Source organism: Metopolophium dirhodum, chromosome 2 (assembly GCF_019925205.1).
Source record: "Metopolophium dirhodum isolate CAU chromosome 2, ASM1992520v1, whole genome shotgun sequence".
Taxonomy (NCBI): Eukaryota; Metazoa; Arthropoda; class Insecta; order Hemiptera; family Aphididae; genus Metopolophium; species Metopolophium dirhodum.
Genome location: NC_083561.1, coordinates 42114825 through 42130326, shown reverse-complemented (window position 1 = coordinate 42130326; position 15502 = coordinate 42114825). Strand labels below are relative to the sequence as shown.

Below are 15502 nucleotides of genomic sequence, written 5' to 3'. Positions count from 1 at the left end.
TAATTTATTGATATTTATTACCCAGAATTATATATGTGTAAACACAATTTATTCCAATATATAAAATTTTAATATATTGTTAAATACAACATTGTATATTATGAAGACATACAGTTTAAAATTTTCATCAACTACCTACATAAAACTACACATCTATCAATAATATCGTGGTTCCAGACAACACAATATTGTTATTCATCACCAGCATTATAGTGACTTAATTTAATTAATTGTATCAATATTTGATGAAAATAATAACAGGCTACAGAATATCTACCGATAAAATATTATACTTATAGATGTTAAAGACAATCGATTAAGGTAATGCTTTGATTATTATTTCATTATCAGATATTATATAAAAATTATTTTAAAAAAAAACTTTTTGTTCATTTTTTAATTTTTTCTATATTAGATTTTCTATATTTTCATATTACAATTTATATAGGTACAAACACTGTCTGTAGCACAGGTAGGTTGAAAATTTTATTTTTCAAAAATTAATATTATGACACTGGTAAAAACTTGTATGAGATTATTTTTATAAATTCAAGTTTGTCAATTTGGTTTTCTTCTAACTGTTTCATAGTATTAAAAATAAAAGTTTCTTTTTTTAATATATTTTGTTTGTTTAACCTAACCCTAGAAAAGAAATCGGTTTGCGGTGAACCGTTCTCACCGGTAGAAAATATATACATTTACTGTCATTATTAAACAGTCAACTAGTTATCGGTCTAGATAGAAAATCATCTGGAACTAGTAAAAATACATATGATATTATAATGTTATAAATCTATGTTATGACTGCTGGGTGTCGTTATTATCGAACTGGGAACAATAATAATATTATATACGTATGACGTATAACAGATATGTCAAATATTAATCGGGCCGCAACATAGGATATGACGCAAAAAAATACAGCCCACAATTCGGATTAGACCTTTATTGTAGTTAATAGTTATCTTTGGAATGCAACACCGGGTATACTACCTATAATGGATAGGTAATAATAATAACAATTTAATATAAATATAATAACGGACCTCCTATAATGTTAAAAAATATAGGAACATTAATATTATTGAGCCAATAAAATGAATAATCAATAAATGGATCATCGACAGGCGTGTAGCTAAATTGCCTATACAAGACGCCGTGTTATCATAATGTAAACAACTATAAGAGCGTTTTCGCGGAGGTACCCAGGTCCCAGGGCATACGAACTAAAAATTGTTTTGGCGATAATTTTATGTCAAAACTGTTTACTGTTTACTTAAGTGTTTGCTCTTAGCACTAACCGACTTTTTCAACGTTTTAGTGTTTCTTGCATCCTTGATAATACATTTTCGTTTTGACAATGAAGAAACTTCATATCCGTATCAATAAACAGTCAGAAAATGGTTTCGTTACCTCCCCAAAAACAAGCCTTATAATATAATATCCTGTTCAGATTTATTACTATAGTTATGAGTTATGACGACTTGTGGCTCTTAACATGGTATTCCCAGATGGCAAGATCTATATAAAGTAACAACTAACGACGGGGGATATATCATTAATATTTTTAATAATACAAATGTTAATAGTCTGATCATTTTATATAGATAAAAAATAACTTCGTACGTTCACATTCATATTGCAATAGTAACATAATTTGAAAATATAAAAATATATTAATAGGTTTTAAAAATATGATTACAATATTGGTTGATTACTGTATAGTAGACGGCTCCTGGAAGTGACGTCTACTGGTTGCTGTTCGTAAGGATGACGAGTGTGACTTTAATATGATATCTCTAGTCAATATAACAAATTAAAATATAATATTACTTTTAAGCTTTAAATGATATTTGTCAAAGTGGCTGCAGTAGAAAAGAAATATCTATGGATAATATTATTCATAATATGTATAATAACTGTAGTATACTCTTTTACTTAAATAGAAATAGTAAATTAAAGTATTAAAATGTTTAAAAATACTAATTCACAATAGCAACCAATGACGCACGTATACGTAGTTGATTTTAAAAATAAATTACCTTCTACACTAATATTTTACTATATGGTTAGACGCTGCCGTTCATCCAAAACGCGTATATTATAATAAGATCGTTTGAACGAACCCACACGGCGCACGCACAAAATTAATGCGCCTTCCCCTTCGCTTATAAATTTATAATGTAGGGCGTATTCAGAGCAGCTCGGACGACGATAACTTTGTCCCAAATACTACAAGTGTTTGCATGCGTACCCGCTATACGCTCCAAGTTTCTGAAAGAAACAATTCAATGTTCGCACATGACAAAATGTGTGATAAATATACTTTTATTCAAAAATTGCAGTTTTTATAAAAATTCTATATCAATAAGTATAAAATGATTTTTTTTCTTTCCTTTCGTTTTAGTAAAGGGTGCGATCGCTTGTCGTCCAAGCCACGAGCCGCCACTGATTAAACCCAATACATACAGTACATACGTACATCTTACGACGTAACTCATTGCTTTTTCAATTTATGAGGGACTTATTCCAAAACGTTGGGACAGTTTCCTTGACGGGCAACATCTGGTCTGATATTATTATTACATTTCTCTATCTCTTATATTTAACTGTCCAATTCTGTGAACTTTTGAATGCGTGTTTTAATTTTTAATTTTTAGTTATTTATTAATATAATAATAATAATAATAATAATGATAATATAACTATATAATATTCTTACTTTGTGTCTTTGTTAATAAAAACCCAAAGAACGGAATCTGTAATTATTATTATTTTATGGCAGTTTAAGTGTTTGTATGATTTTTAACAAAAATACAATTTTTTCTACTACGTAAACCCGTATACCTAGAATCTATTTTTTTCCTTTTTAGCCGACGACAAGGGAAGCTATATAGCGTCCTAACCACTATGCAGGGGAGGCTTACGATAATTATTGTACATATACATTGGCTAAGCCTCTGTATGTGAGTAAGTAATATTGTGACCCCAGGCCTCTGCCAATATTTAAATTTCACTAATTTAAAAAGTAGAGATTCCGTGGCTTGTAGGTTACCTAGACTAGCTGACCTATAAATTATTGGCTTCTTCTCTTTTAAGACCGGTGTGTAGCCACTAACCAACATAGGACATCCGTTCTATTCTTTGTAAAACCTATAAGCGTAGAGTTTTGCCCAGGTTTTAGGCTCTTACTTCAATAAGATATTTCAATATTCAGGTACGCACATATTTTTTATACTTTTGCATCCCCCTTCTATTTTTGTTCCCAATTCCAGCATTGGATATAATACAAATACGGTATTGACGGCATATCAATATATTTGTATAATAATACAGATGATTTTTTAAATATACTTTGTTAAAGTTTGAGACAGAACCGCTTTATAATGTATAAAAAATTGTTAGAAAACAACAATATTTCAAAAAAAAAAAGGTTCTTAACCACGATTGGTAAAAATATAAATATTTAATATCAATAATTTAGTTTTTTTTTAACGATAGGTAAGAGCGTCACGAAGAGCGGTATATATTGCCCCGATAGTGTCAACTTTGTCAACAAATTAAACCAAGGGTTCTGACTTCCACTCAAGGCCCGCCATGTCTTTGGGACCCTTGAACTCATTTTAAGTACATAGCATGTATTTAAAAATAGTGGGTATTTTTTAAAAGTGTTGAAGATATGAGGATTGAGGGATGTCTGAGTGAGGACGTCGTGAACCGTGGTCGAGTTATAAGTAAGTTGTGCGCTGTGCTGCCATGCGCACAGCCGCGCGCGAGGATGGAACTTTGTGCGTACCTAGATGACCTCGACAACTTCTAAATTGTCAAATCAACAAAAATATAAAACTAAACGTTATCACATGTAGTGGTTTCGCTCTTATCAGCCGTGCATCGTCTGCATATTTTTGTCACAAAATAAATTTATTCTGTGATTTTGTTATCACTGTTTCGGACGTTGGAATAACATTGATAATAATTTTTTTTTAACACCGTACAAACGGTGAACTCACAATAATAAATTGTCAATTAATATTATAATGTAGACGCATATGACGATAGACAGCAACAAAATAACGAAATAATAATAATATGAAACACTATGCTCACGGATAATTAAAAATAATTGGACTACGACACTCTGAAAAGCGGCGGCAGTGGTATGGCGGAAGAACAGCACTTGTCGTATCCTCTGCACGAATGCGTGTTCGAGGGTGATGTACAAAAGTTTGCACGGATGATGAGGACTGAAGATCTATCGAGAAAAGACAAACACGGTATGGTGGCGTCGCGGTATCAACCAAAATTAATTATTACTTATGGTCTCGTATGCTACGTGACCACAGAATATCTTGATTCATCATTACATTTGTTTGTTGCAGGTAATACGGCACTGCATCTGGCCATCATGCTAGGTCGTAAAGGTAGGTTGGTTGTTGGCAGTGAGATGACAACGAGATATTATCGATAATAGACCAATCGATTGTATCTCATGACCGCCTGTTGCTCAATAACACAATATTAATAATACTGTTTACTCATCTGAAATACATTTCAGATATAGTACAATTGTTGCTCGCTCACAATGCACCAGTTAAAGTAAAAAACGTAAATGGATGGACCCCATTGTCTGAAGCGATTAGCTATGGAGATCGTCTTACTAGTAAGTTAATTTATTGCTTGAATTAAAATATTTACTTCATTAATGCAGTGTAAGATATACATGAAATAAGTTATTAAAGATTTTTGGTTCTTAATAATTATGATAATAGTTTGTTTTTGTTAACTTGAGAATAACTTATTTATAAAAAAATTAGGTATGTCATTGTACCTATTTGAGTAATCTAACATAGATAGGTACCTAATATTATAACTTCAGTGTGAACATTATTATATAGGTATTGCATATTAGTTGATAGGTGAACAAAATATAAAAAATAAAATTGTTATATTAATTTATTATTGAAATTAAATTATTACATTAGAATGCAATTATTAATCTTTATAATAAACTTCTGTTTAAATGTTGCCAATCTCCTCAATATTTTTTTTTCAAACTAACTCATTCGATAAATATTAAATAATACAATCTTTTCCAACTCCAAGTTATGTAGAAGGTAGAATAAATATGAATACAAACTTTCATCACAATTCAAGTTATGATAGTGCAATTTAATATTAAGTAATAATTAAAATAACTGATTTAGCTATTTATTTTACCACAATATTGTTTCTTGATGAACTATTGACTTTTGTATTTAAAGTTTTATTTCTATTATGTTCAACTAAATGGACAAAACTACACATTATTTACTGTTTACTTAAAAAATACAAATATATTTATGCATATTTAGTAAAAAAAAAAACTAAATTATTCAATACAAGAACCTGGTATAACTTCAAGTATGTTATTTCATATTTAAATTTTAGTCCAGGGCTTGAAACCGGTTACCGGTTTTTAACGGAAACCGGTTACTATGACCAATTTTGAGTCTGGTAACCGCTTCCCGGTTTGTAAGTTGACATTTTGAGAATCGGTTAACAATTACCGGTAACCACCAAGTTCAATTAAGGGGTTAACGTGTAACGGTAACCTTTTTTTTTTTTAAAAAAACTGGTCGATTGAACAAAACCGGAAATATTAAAAAAAATAACGTTATATTTGATTTTTATATTTTTATAATTTTTTTTTTTTGAAAATTGTATTTTATTTTTTTGATTAATAATTTTATTTACTAGATAATAAATGTAATGTAATAATAAGTACGATTAAAGATGGTATACTGTCTGTAGCCGCAATGATAAGTTATAAGTGAATGTCACACCCGTATGTGTTGTCTCCGTCTTACAAATGTAAAACATAGAAAACTGTTTTGCACGGGACAACTTTTCTCGCAGCATATTTGTTGTAAAACTAACTACCAAATTCTCACAGCATGTAAAGAACTGATATATCTGTGCAACAGCATGCTTTTTTTTAATAGCACTATTCAATTAATTTTTATAAGCAAATGAAAAAAACAAAAGAACCCAATGTTTAGAATCATATTTATTTTTAATTTATAGCTTGTCCCTAAATCGTTTTATAAAGTAGATATTTGTTTTGTGTAAATTAAAGTAAAACTAAAATTTTCCGAAAAAACCCGTTTCCGAAGTGGTTACCGGTAATCTTGAAGAATTAAAACCGCTTCCAAACCGACTACCGGTAATCACATTTTTAGGGATCATTTTGGTAACCAGTAATCAATTACCACTAATTCTAAAAACCCATAAAACCGGTAACCACTTACGAAAATTTTTTTGGGTCCTACCCGGTAACTGAAATTTTCATAAGCGGTTTCATGCCCTGAATTTTACCATTAGATCTTATAATTTAAACACTTTAAATGTTCTTATTAACTATTTTAAGCATTAGCAAACTTCTCTTTAGTAGTGGACAATTCTGCCCACAAATAATTCAGCAAACTTTGCTAATACTTTTTGTTTTTATGTCCCATTGAGTATTATCCTAAAATAAGGGAAATATGAGTTTTGTAAATTATTATTTTTATAAACATGTACAATAAACTTAGTTTGAATAAAAATGAGAACAGATTAAGATACAAACAATAATATATAATATTATGTATATTTTATTAAATCAAGCTAAAGCTAGAGCGTTATTATTAACAATAAAAATAACTAGTTTACTATTTTAAACAATGCAATTATTTTTACTGTACTTCATTAACATTTAGATTTTCTGTTTTTGTTTGTAATTTAACATCTTTGCTCTCCTGAATTAAGACAAATAACCCAGGAATTATATCTTCCAATGCAAAGCATGCCATTTGGATTTCTATATTATTGCTATTTATCACTAATGTTTTGAGTTGAGTTAGCTTTTGAAGACCAGCTATACCACTTGCTGTTACTTTAGGACAGTTGGAAATATCCAAATATTCCAAACTAGGTATTGCATGTCCTATGTAATCCAGACACCAATTGTCCAGAACTGAATTATTTCTTAAACATAGCCATTTCAATTTAAATAGATTTTTAAAGTTTTCTAATCCTTCATAATAAAACATTATGTCTGGTGCATCAATAGCTTCAACAAAATAATTTGGGTCGTAAGTTAGTGGTAAATTGATATAGTACTCTTCTTTTTTATTATTCCATCTGATAAAGTCCTCTTGCCCTCGAAATCTGATAGCACCGCCTCGATAAACAATAAAATGTGCTACAGCTATATCGCTTCCAAGTGATTTTACTCGTTCAGTAACATAACGTTGATTGTACTTGTGAAATTCAATTCTTTTGCGCTTGTACCAAGAATGAATGCTTTTTATAGACCAATCATAATTCATGATACGCGGAGGTCCAAATTTATAATGAGGTGTTAACCATTTGGCAAAAGAGCTCGCTTCCGTATATTTTTCATTATTATAGTTTTTATTTAAAAGTTTTTCGTACAAAATCTTGTTCTCCTCTTTCGATAAATCTTTTGAATTTGAATAGAACCTTTTCCCTGGAAATGCTTGTTTAGAGCATTGTGGCATTATCTTTCGTAGACTGTTCATTTTGAAAATTGAATTAATACAATTTTAGCCCACTGGTTTTTTGTATGCATAAATTCAACTATAATATTATGCTAACTATAAATGTTTATGTTGAAAGTACATACTTCATACCGCAATTAAATGTTCACATTTAGAAAAAAAATATAGTATTCAGTAAATTTAATAATTTCACTTATAAGTAGTAAAAATTTAATTCCAAAGTCGGAGGGACAAAAATGAATTTGAAATACTGCAATAATTGCAAATTACAATAACATGTAAATAGGTATGATGTGATTTCGGCATTTCACATTTTCTTAAGTTACAACTAAAAAACCTTTTAGTAAAAAACATATTAATCAGTAATCACTGTCGGACTGTCCACTGATAACATTGATAATATACTACCAGTGTTACCAGAAATAAAACTCGTAATATTACATACTATTAACGGTGGAAAATGTCCAATGGAAAGAGTAATCTATGAGCATAATTTTCTATTGTTCTATGCTATGAGTAGCTAAACGTGGCTAAACTAAGTACTCTCAAGACACTTGACCTATATTTACCATATATGGTATACATACCATATATGGTATTATATGTATTGTATGCCATTGTGGATTTGTGGCCATATAATATTATTCAATTATATTTTAATTTGTTAAATACGTATAGTATATTAAGCAATGGCGTTCTCAAGAATTTTCAATTTGGGAGTGATGGTGGGGGGGGGGGGGGTGTTAAACCCCAGCAATATTATTTATTGAAGTATTATGATTATCAATGAAAATCCATTTACTGCATGTAATTGTTTATAAAAATATGAACATACATTATATGCAAATTCCAGTCTTTACTTATAATATATAGGCATGTTTTTATAGACATGTTAATATCTAATAGGAACTGTTAATAATTACCCAGGGAATTCAAATCATCAATCGGAAAGACCATTCGTTAGGAAAAATGTCTCGGTAATAAAGACCTCAGTTAAAAAGTGACTGAAAAAGGTGGATAAGTGGATGTCGCTCTGCTGTACAGTAGGTTACAAGTGGGTCACTGTAATGGATGGTGTTAAATTTGAATTCAATGATATAATATCATTGTATAAAAAAAACGATTCTGAGCGAAAACGGTCAGTCAGCCTATGATATTACCAAGTATATTTGATGATATTATTGTGAATAAAGTAATTTATATATAACCTATTTACGTGGAGCCTTGTTTCAAATTTTCAATCCTTAGCCATAAAAGTTAAACATTTTATACATTTTTAACTACAAAATAATTAATAAATTATAAATTTGATAAATGTTGTCAAAATTTGAACTTTAAATGCTTATAAAAAAAAATTGTGCCTATGTATTTTTAATATTTTTCAACTGCTATTAGAACGATGTATCAGGAGCCTTATATTCAGTTTTCACGCTTTTTTACCCAACAAATAAAATTTTGTTGATATTTATAGAAAAAAAAACTAAAAAAATTGAAAACTGACAATGTCCGTAAAAGGCTCAAATAGTGTCAAAATATTTTCAACATTTTATGGTGTATAGAAAATGCTAATATAAACATTCAGTGAAATTTTCAAGTATCTACAGTCATTTGTTTTTTAATTACAATAAAATAAGAAAATTGTCACATGAGAAATCGAGTGAATATCTAATGTTGTAAAAATATAAATTTCAGACGCTCATAAAAATTTAATTTAAGTTTCTTGTAGACATTTTTGTTTTTGATAAAGGTAGACAAACTTATGAGTAATCTTATATTACATTTTCAAATCTTAGATTTAAAAAGAAAATTTTTTATGAATACTCAACTCAAAATAATTTGCTAGTTTTCGTGATTTTTCCGTATTTTGTCAAAATTTGAACTTTAAATGCTTATAAATAAAAACTGTGACTAAGGATTTTTAATTTTTTTCATCTGCCTTTGAAACAATAGCTTAGGAGCCTTCTATTAAATTTTCAAGCTTTTTTAACCAACAAATTAAATTTTATTGATATTTATAGAAAAAAAAACTAAAAAAATTGAAAACTGACAATGTCCGTAAACAGCTCTAAAAGAGTCAAAATATTTTCAAAATGTTATCGTGTATAGAAAATGTGAAACATCTATCTAATGGCGCGGTACAGGAATGAGGCCGACTGTGCCGATTGTCGGACTGTGGCGATGCCTCAGGTCGGAGCGCATATTACCATTCTGCACATCAAATAAAACCCATAATGTATAGAAAATGCTAATATAAACATTCAGTCAAAATTTCATGTCCCTACGGTCATTTGTTTTAGAGTTAAAGAGATGAATAAAAAGTAAATCCTTAACTTTTTACACAAATAGATCAAAACATAAGAAAAGAGATATTTTTAAAGTTTTTCAATTTTTAATATATTCTATATTTAAATCAAAATATTTTTTAAATTATTATTATTATTTATTGATTTTTTATTATAATACACAAAATTAATTATTAATATTAGTTTTATCATTTGTGATTTGTTATAACATTTAATTCCAAGTATTCCTTAAATTAATATTATATATATATATATATATATTTTGCTTATCGTTATTACAATTTACAATGTACTAAGTTAATTATGAATAGTATTTTTTTTAGACTCAAAATGACTTTTGTCCAGTCTTTTTACAGAAACTTTTTTTCTGGTATTCATTTAAATCATTTGAAGAATTAAATATTATAGCTTGTTCAATATTTATTCATTGAACGTAGTTAAAAACTTGCTGCAAATATTATGAATAGTTATAAATTACAAGGTACAACAAATTACTGTTTATTAGTTTTACTTGTCACGAGTCATTTATTACAAAACATAAAAGTACCGAGCTATTGCAATTTTGTGTGAACTATTTTCAAGGTTGTTATTGATCAAATTTAAAAATCAGTAGATGCATTAACTCAGATAAATTAGAAAGATATTATTATATTGACTTATTGTATATTATTTAGTACCTATTTATGAAATATATTAAAATTAAATATTTTCTTATTATTTATAAATATATAATAGTTTATCTGATAAATAATTCAAATTACAAAAACTAACAAAAATCAAATCTGTCTTTAAACCTCTCTTTATAAAATAATTCTATAAATGTCTTTTCAAGAATATAATGAAAATAGTCTCCATAGGAAAAAAATTTAAAATAAAACATTTCTGGCGAAAAACAGTAATTAAAACAAATTATTGATTATATCATTATAATATTATTTGTAAATAAATATGCATATGGGTTTTAAAAGATATTTTAAACTTTTTCAATTTTGATTTACAGTTATATCGTTATTGAAAAAAATGAAACACCAAGCAAGAGAACAGATTGAAGAAAGGCGACCTAGTTTAGTGTCTGCACTGAAACAAGTTGGAGATTTCTATATGCAAATAAAATGGGACTTTCAAAGTTGGGGTGAATATTGATTAGTTTTACTTAACAAACATTTATTGACAAACATTCATAATTCTTATAGTGCCATTAGTTTCTCGAGTTCTACCCTCAGATCTTTGTCAGATTCATAAAAGAGGCACATCTTTTAGATTGGATACAACATTAGTAGACTTTGCTATGAATGATATGAAATGGGAACGTGGGGAAATCACATTTTTGTTTGATGGTGATGCTAAACCTCCACATTCTCTCATTGTCATGGACAATAAAGCTGGTGTTTACCAAAGAGTCAGATATTTAGTAAGAAAATTAAAATTTGTATACAATTTTATTGATTATGAAAAATACTATTATAGTTCTAAATTTTAAAGGAAACTGAATCAGAGATTGAAGATGAAGTTGATTTAATGATGAGTACTGATATAGTTACTGCGCAAATGTCTACGAAATCAATAACATTTTCTCGAGCCCAATCAGGATGGATATTTCGACAAGACAGAAAAGTATGAATATATATTATAACAATTGTTTCATTTTAATTAATTTGACTATTACTAAAACTTTTTTGTTGTAAATAAATATTGAATTTTATATTAATATGTAATAAGCTAAATGCTTATGTATAATTATCTATTGTAGAATAAAAGAAAAAAACTAAAAAACTATTTATTGTTAACTCAATGTAGGTACATCATTTCACCATGTTTATTGACTTTATTAAATTGTAGCTTTAATAATTAAAAACTGTAAATTCAGGAAACCATTGGAGATTTCAATGCTGATTTTTATCATATAAATGGATTAACACTAGAACAGAAAAAACGAAGGGAACACTTATCCGAAGAAGATCTACAAAAGAATAAAGCAATCATTGAGAGTTTAACTAAAGGAGGGTGTGCTATTAGTATTGATTGTAACGGGGAAGTAAGTAACTTAATATTTGAAGTATGTTTGACTATCCAAGTGTTGAGTTATTCTATAATTGTTGTTATTTTTAAGCCTGTAAGACGAGAATCACTCCTTCCTCCCATGCCTGCATTGTGCACATGGAAAGAATATTTTACATCTCCAGCAGGACAACATCCAGCCCTAGCGAGAGAAATGGTTTTTAAAAACACAACAAGAGGATTTAAAGCAACAGTTGCTATGGTAATATATATTTTTTTAACGATTTTTGTTTTAGTAAAGAACTGTTATAGAATATTTTTTATTTTTAGAGTATGGATTTCCCTCTATCTGTTGCTATGCTAATGGATGTACTTGAGGTTACTGCTCCATTTAAACATTTTGCTAAACTACGTGATTTTGTGAATTTAAAATTACCACCAGGGTTTCCAGTCAAATTAGGTATGTTGTGACAATGGGTTTCAAATTTATTGTTGAACAAGACGTGTAAAACAAAATGTTTCCTAGACATTATAGAAATTAAATTTTAATTTATCCATTTAGATATTCCAATACTGCCAACAGTGTCTGCTAAGATCACATTCCAGGCTTTTGAGTTTCGAGATGATATAGATTCTAATCTTTTTGAAGTACCTGCGAATTATGTTGAAGATCCATCAAGGTTTCCAGATTTATGACGATTTTTGAGTTCCACAACATTATCATAGATCCAGAACTATTTGAAGGTGCCATCAAATTGTATAATAGTTTCCTCCTAAGTGTACAAGTGTGCAGAATTACTAAGGCCTGCTGACAATTTATTGATCAACTTACTACATCATCTGATAAATGTAATATATTGTTATGATATACACACGGCACAACTGTATACATTGCTGTATGTAACTTTTACCTACTACGATTCTCAAGAGAAAATACTTGGAAATTAGTGACTATTATTATTATTTATTTATTTATTTTTACTTCTCAAGATTTCTTTGTAAAACATTATTTATTTTTACTTATTTATTTGTTGCACAGAGTTTTTTAAATTGTAATATTTCTTATGAATGTGTTACAAAATTAGTCAACTTATTTAATTTATTTATTCGTCCTGCAATTTCAAACTATATTACTATAATTTTGTTATTTTGTTTTGTATTTACGTTATGCATTTATGGTTTGTATTTAACTACCTCTGAAAAGTATTTTTTTATCCTTCCGAATTGCAACTACAGTATTTAATGTTTTGTTTTGTTTATAAAAGAGGGGCCGAGGGGGACTTAAAAATTATTTTGTCTAAACTTAAAAAATTGTTTTTTTTTTTTTTATTGCTTTGCTGTATACATAAATACACAATACTGGTGTATTTAATTAAATTAGATAATTGTTATTATCTAAATGATGTATGTTATTTAGAATATTATTTCCCTATCTCAACATTGTATACTTATAGTTTTTATTTATTTATTATTATTATTTTTAGTAGCACCATATTATAATATAATTGTGTATTTTCAAAAAAGGGGTGTTTTTTCTCTTAGTATTAGTTATTATTATTAATATTTTGTTTTGTTGAAACATTTCTGTAAATTGTAAATGTTACCTCAAGTTTATTTTAAAAAATAAAATTGAATACCTATAATAAACATTTTTATTTGAGCATTAGTGTATACTAATATTATATTGTACAAGTTGAAATAACAAATATTAATTGGTTTTTATGTTAAATAAAATATTTTATGTCTGATTTATATGATGTGTGTTCTAGAAAATCAATTTTAATTCAAAAATGAACAAATGAACAAATGTAGACACTTAAAATTTTCTCAGAATATTCATATTAGAATTTACTAGACATGAAATAATTATAATATGTTGGTTCTTATTGTGCTACTTATAATTATTTTTCAATTTACATATGGCACATTTTTTGTTTTTGGGTAATGTACGCTGTTAAGTTTGAATTCAATGATGTTAAATCATTGTATAGGAAAAACAATTCTGAGCGAAGACTGTCTGTCAGCCTACTATATCACTAACTACTAAGTATATTTGGTGATATTATTGTAAATAAAGTAATTTATTTTACTATCAGGCATTAGTATAACAGTAAATTAAATTGCATTTTGCCAAAAAAATTACATTTGAAATTGTCATTGTGAGTATAAAATATCGTAATATTTTTAAATTACAAAAAGATATAGTTAAAATCGTCATTCTTAGTTTTAATATGTAATTTTGTCAAAATTTGAGTTTTAAATAGATACTTTTTATGTCACTTACAGGGTGTTACGACTGGGTATCTTCCCTAATCTTATTATTCATTTCATTCTTACTTGTCACTTATCAAACCTACTTATTATACTAAGAACATGTATAGATTGTAGATTACTTCAAATAAATAAAAAAAAAAATAGGTACTTAATAAAAATCGTGAATATGGATCTTTAATATTTATTAACTGCTATTATAACAATTTATAAAGAATCTGGTATTTAATTTTCATTCTTTTTAATCCTACGAATAAAATGTTATTGACATTTATGTAGGATAAAAATCTACAAAAAATAGTAAATTACCTATGTCTATAAACAACTCAAACCTAGTCAAAATATTTTGAAAATTTTATCATGTATAGAAAATGATAAAAATTTCAAGTACCTACCTACGAGTAATAGTTTTTGAATAAAGACAAAATAAGAAAATCGTTGAATGAGAATTTGTTATAATTTACGGGTAAATAGTTATCTATAATGTTTAAATTCAAACACTCTTAAAAATTAATTTGACTTTTTGGTAAACTTTTTTCGTGATTTTTATGCTTTGTTCCAAATTTCAACTTCAGCCGCTCATAAAAAGTTATTGAGGGTTTACGCTCAACTTTTTTTTTTAATTTCGACCAACAAAAACTCATGAGGAACTAGGAAAGTTATGTTACTTTTTCAAGTTTTTGGGCCGTGCAAAACAATTTTTATCGACAATAATTAAAAAAAAAACTAATAAGCTATTTTTTTTATGTCTATAAATAGCTCAAAAAGGGTCGCATTATTTCGAAAATGTTGTGGTGCATAGAAATTGCTAATATAAAATAAATATTCAGAGAAATGTACCAACGGTTATTTTTTTTAGATTTACACTAAAAATCAAAATTGTTTTTTTTCCGCAAAATCTCATTTTTCCTTAATTTTTTGTTTGTTTTTCCTGACGCCTCAAAGCACCAACTAGATTCACTTTCTCGTCAGAAAAGATGCTGTTGAAGAAAATCTAATAATTTTCCTGTATCAAAATGTGATGACAGGTCAGACACAAATTAAAAAAAAAAAAAAATTGCACATCATTGTAAAATCGGTACATTCATTGCTTCGCTCAGAATCTAAATTAAGGTACACACATGCATAGTATATTTTCACGGGAAATACAAAACCTGAAGAATATTCAAGGTTATTTTGATATTTTTAAGACATTTCAGTCATAACCCTGTAGGTTATCCTCAATATATTTTAATCTCGAATAGTATTATTTGTCATTAAGTTATATAACTGTAGAAACCTATACCTACCAAGGACAGTGCGAATATATTAATGGAAATTCGGAAAATAATATAATATAATACGCGCGTCACACTGAATTCTAATGTTGTTAAACATCGTTACTGATTGGTT

General features: G+C 27.9%; 2 protein-coding genes across 2 annotated transcripts; one reads left to right on the top strand and one right to left on the bottom strand.

Moving 5' to 3' along the window:
- The first annotated feature begins 3970 nt into the window (after positions 1-3970).
- LOC132939153 (ankyrin repeat domain-containing protein 13C) lies at positions 3971-13583 on the top strand. Its single transcript, XM_061006180.1, has 10 exons — positions 3971-4274; positions 4380-4421; positions 4556-4660; positions 10842-10973; positions 11035-11252; positions 11324-11455; positions 11709-11876; positions 11952-12101; positions 12170-12299; positions 12402-13583. Exons 1-10 carry the CDS (start codon positions 4160-4162, stop codon positions 12533-12535), a joined length of 1326 nt encoding a protein of 441 aa, XP_060862163.1. The 5' UTR covers positions 3971-4159; the 3' UTR covers positions 12536-13583.
- On the bottom strand, positions 6607-7911 carry LOC132939154 (distal membrane-arm assembly complex protein 2). The gene has a single exon (XM_061006181.1). The coding sequence runs from the start codon at positions 7557-7559 to the stop codon at positions 6711-6713; it is 849 nt and encodes a 282-aa protein (XP_060862164.1). The 5' UTR covers positions 7560-7911; the 3' UTR covers positions 6607-6710.
- Positions 13584-15502: the final 1919 nt, after the last annotated feature.

What these genes read in the sequence shown, in the direction of transcription:
- LOC132939153 (XM_061006180.1), top strand. Translation starts at nt 4,160, where the DNA reads ATGGCGGAAGAACAGCACTTGTCGTATCCTCTGCACGAATGCGTGTTC. An exon ending in CATCATGCTAGGTCGTAAAG is followed by an intron (nt 4,422 to 4,555) that starts GTAGGTTGGTTG and finishes AATACATTTCAG; the next exon opens with ATATAGTACAATTGTTGCTC. An exon ending in GTATTGATTGTAACGGGGAA is followed by an intron (nt 11,877 to 11,951) that starts GTAAGTAACTTA and finishes GTTATTTTTAAG; the next exon opens with CCTGTAAGACGAGAATCACT.
- LOC132939154 (XM_061006181.1), bottom strand. Translation starts at nt 7,559, where the DNA reads ATGAACAGTCTACGAAAGATAATGCCACAATGCTCTAAACAAGCATTT.